This window comes from Coregonus lavaretus (assembly GCF_964263955.1).
Source record: "Coregonus lavaretus genome assembly, chromosome: 24".
In the NCBI taxonomy this organism is placed as follows: Eukaryota; Metazoa; Chordata; class Actinopteri; order Salmoniformes; family Salmonidae; genus Coregonus; species Coregonus lavaretus.
In genome coordinates this window covers 33,777,337-33,781,338 of record NC_140011.1, presented here as the reverse complement: position 1 = coordinate 33,781,338, position 4,002 = coordinate 33,777,337, and the positions used below count along the sequence as shown (strand labels likewise).

The 4,002-nt window shown below is 45.4% G+C and overlaps 1 protein-coding gene across 1 annotated transcript in view; it reads right to left on the bottom strand.

The window, feature by feature from the left end:
- LOC311099831 (signal-induced proliferation-associated protein 1-like) overlaps positions 1-2,065 on the bottom strand; it is a gene marked incomplete at both ends in the record, with an annotated part of 10,325 nt that extends 8,260 nt beyond the window's left edge. The window contains one exon of the mRNA XM_084140571.1: positions 1,988-2,065. Coding sequence (XP_083996697.1) covers positions 1,988-2,065 — 78 coding nt within the window. The remainder of the gene's footprint in view (positions 1-1,987) is intronic.
- Positions 2,066-4,002: the final 1,937 nt, after the last annotated feature.

Below are 4,002 nucleotides of genomic sequence, written 5' to 3'. Positions count from 1 at the left end.
ACTACATCCAATTTGCTGAGTAGAGTGTTGGAAGCTATTTTGTAAATGGCATCGCCGAAGTCAAGGATCGGTAGTGTCACGCCCTGGCTCTGGGGACTCTTAAATGTTGAGCCAGGGTGTGGATTTTCATTGTTTAGTTTTCTATGTTTTTGTTCTAGATCGTGTTGATCTATGTTGGCCAGGGTGGTTCCCAATCAGAGACAGCTGTAGCTCGTTGTCTCTGATTGGGGACCATACTTAGGCAGCCTGTTGGCACCAGTTAGTTTGTGGGATCTTGACCTGTAAAGGTTTGGTGTGTGTAACCTCAGGACTTCACGTATCGTTTCGTTTTGTTCGTGTGTTGTGTATCAATAAAGATGTACGCTTATCACGCTGCGCCTTGGTTCCACGAGTCATCAGTCGACGTGCGTGACAGGTAGGATAGTCAGTTTTACGAGGGCATGTTTAGCAGCATGAGTGAAGGAGACTTTGTTGCGAAATAGGTAGCCGATTCTAGATTTAACTTTGGATTGGAGATGCTTAATGTGAGTCTGGAAGGAGAGTTTACGGTCTAACCAGACACCTAGGTATTTGTAGTTGTCCACATATTCTAAGTCAGACCTGTTGAGAGTAGTGATTCTAGTCGGGCGGGTGGGTGCAAGCAGCGTTCGATTGAAGAGCATGCATTTAGTTTTACTAGCGTTTAAGAGCAGTTGGAGGCCACGGAAGGAGTGTTGTATGGCATTGAAGCTTGTTTGGAGGTTTGTTAACACAGTGTCCAATGAAGGGCCAGATGTATACAAAATGGTGTCGTCTGCGTAGAGGTGGATCTGAGAGTCACCAGCAGCAAGAGCGACATCATTGATATACACAGAGAATAGAGTCGGCCCGAGAATTGAACCCTGTGGCACCCCCATAGAGACTGCCAGTCCAGACAACAGGCCCTCCGATTTTACACATTGAACTCTATCTGAGAAGTAGTTGGTGAACCAGGCGAGGCAGTCATTTGAGAAACCAAGGCTATTTAGTCTGCCAATAAGAATGCAGTGATTGACAGAGTCAAAAGCCTTGGCCAGGTCGATGAAGACGGCTGAACAGTACTGTCTTTTATCGATCGCGGTTATTATATCGTTTAGGACCTTGAGCGTGGCTGAGGTGCACCCATGACCAGCTCGGAAACCAGATTGCATAGCGGAGAAGGTACGGTGGGATTCGAAATGGTCGGTGATCTGTTTGTTAACTTGGCTTTCAAATACTTTCGAAAGGCAGGACAGGATGGATATAGGTCTGTAACAGTTTGGATCTAGAGTGTCACCCCCTTTGAAGAGGGGGTTGACCGCGGCAGCTTTCCAATCTCTGGGTATCTCAGACGATACGAAAGCGAGGTTGAACAGGCTAGTAATAGGGGTTGCGACGATTTCGGCGGCTAATTTTAGAGAGAAAGGGTCCAGATATAACAGAGAGTTTAAGATAACCATTTTATTGTATGCAGTTCATATTACAGTAAATCACAAGAACCTACAAATTGCAGGGTATTTCCTCCTCTGGCAAAGGATTAAGCAAAGAGGGATTACCCAAGACATGCAACTAAGGGATTAGAGTGTTCTCCAGGACTTTCTGAAGATTGGGTGCGTTCATCGTGACCGTTCAGCGGTCCCACTCCACAGTCCACAGATCCTCTCATGAAACCAGAGAGCAGAGCAGTCTCACTGCTTCAGAAGCCCAACCAGGAACGCACTGCCTCGCTACATCATTAAGCTCGAACATTGGTGTTTGATGCACTGTCTAACTGCGCTGATAAAACACTGCTAGCAGTGACTGGCTGCTAATGATCTCAGATCTCAGTCACTATACTGAGTATCTTTGCTCTCTGTGTGACCTGTGTTGATCCAGTCTTTATAGCAGGACTTTGCTGTCAGCCCCTTGGTACTCTAGCAGACATCCCCTCTACAGGTACTACAGTATTTCTGTGTTGGGCTCATGTTTTCTAGTCCTGTCTATCTTTCACCAGCTCTGCTGGGACCTTAGTGGTTTGGAGGCCATGAGCGCTCAGCGCAGTGGGGTCTCCATCCTGTTTGGTGTACATGCTAAGCCCAGAACCAGGCTACAGGGCAGCTGGTGTGTGCTGTCCGGATGTGACTATGAAACGGGGGTCAGAGGGCTGCCATGGTGACCATACACCCACTTTAGGGAAGCCATGTTTCCTGGACACTTTTCTTTTTGCATCATCTCTGACCCCTCCTCCCTTCTAGGCTTCGTCCTGTGCAGCAGGAAGTGATGTCACAGGCATCCTGACCTTTTAACCGTCACAGGATGGGTGTCGTCATCATATCCCTGCTCTGCTCTCCCCCTCCCATCATGGCTAACTGGACTACCAGAGAGAGACTGCCTTCTAGGCTGCCAACTACAAATCTCTGTTTAACTCCTGACCTCCATCTCACACGCTTTCATCAAGCTTAAATCGGATGCATTTTTAAGCCCCTTCTTATCAGCAAATCATTTTGAGGGGAAAAACAGCAACAACAAAAGTTTGTGGATAAATGATCAATTGTATTTGCTGTAGCCTACGGTAGGGTACATTAATTAAATGTACTGTATAAATGTATTTATTTCAGGCCCAGCTCTGTGAGAATCAGCTTAAAAGCTCACCACAGGCAGCCATTAAATGTGATCAATGACCAGGGTAGGTATCCCGTGTAGCTCAGTTGGTAGAGCATGGCGCTTGCAACGCCAGGGTTGTGGGTTCGATTCCCACGGGGGGCCAGTATGAAAACAAAAAAAATGTATGCACTAACTAACTGTAAGTCCCTCTGGATAAGAGCGTCTGCTAAATGACTAAAATGTAAATGTATCCACCCCTCGGCCATATCCGATATATCACGTGATAAACTGGTTCTCTATGGAAGGTTTCAGTGGGTGTCTAGGCTTACAGATCCCTTATGGACTCATTGATTTATTCTACTGTATGTTACGGTGTCTGTTGAATATTCAAGCTGGTTCCTGTGTTATAAATCAGCTATGCTGTCAATGACTATGCAACCTGCCGTTGAAAATAACCAACTCCCCTGACCTGTTTCTGTTTTTGACTCATGGTTACCTACGCACATGTGGGATTAAAATTATCTCTTGAAATTGGGAGCAGGCCAGATTACTATGATAGATCAAACCAAAGGCCATCAAGAGTATATATTTCTGTACTTTTGGCATGATTTCAAAAACCCTCATTAGAACTGCAGAGAAGTGCGAAACGTTAACAAGGATTCCAAGCATACATGTTAGATGAAAAACGAAGTACTCGTGTTTAATAGAAATATCTCTTATTAAGTATGGAAGTGTAATGAAATGATTCTCTCTCCCTCTTAAATACTATCACTAGACTTGAGAGCAACATCAGGTTTCACACAATTTTCCTCATTGCATGCTAGCATTTTTATGCTGAATCACAGAACTGCCACCAGCTACGCAACCTCAGTCCTCCAAATCACAGTGATTGGTGCTTATGGTCCAATGGGGCCTAAATCGACCATTAGGGATAATTGATTAACCTCGTATTCTCAATATGCCCGGCAGCCAATCCCAGAGCCCGTTATTGATCCCAGCTCTGCCTGTTACATTTGGACTGACACTGCATGACTACCGTGTCATTAGAAACACAAAACTGGTTGAAAATACTAAAAACAGCCAGTGGGTGTGTTATTGCACACAAAGTTGGTTTCAGGAAATAAAGTAATGCAAATGCTACTTCTACCTCACACCACCTCACCCCTCCTTTCTGCTGCTGCCCGCTGAGTAGGGTCTGTGCCAGGTCCAGAGACTGCTAAGTGATTGGTTCTGGCACACTCTCTAATTTTGTCCTGCATTTTATCTCAGTTTTTTTTATTTCATATAGTTAGCAGACGTCCGTCTGAGTTATTGGTCTCCAAAGACACATAGCTCCTCTACTCGATAGATTGCCTTGGAAAAGAGGCTCGCTGTCAGTGGCAGAGGAGAAGGTGGGAAGTGGAAAGCTTCAGGACTTTTTGT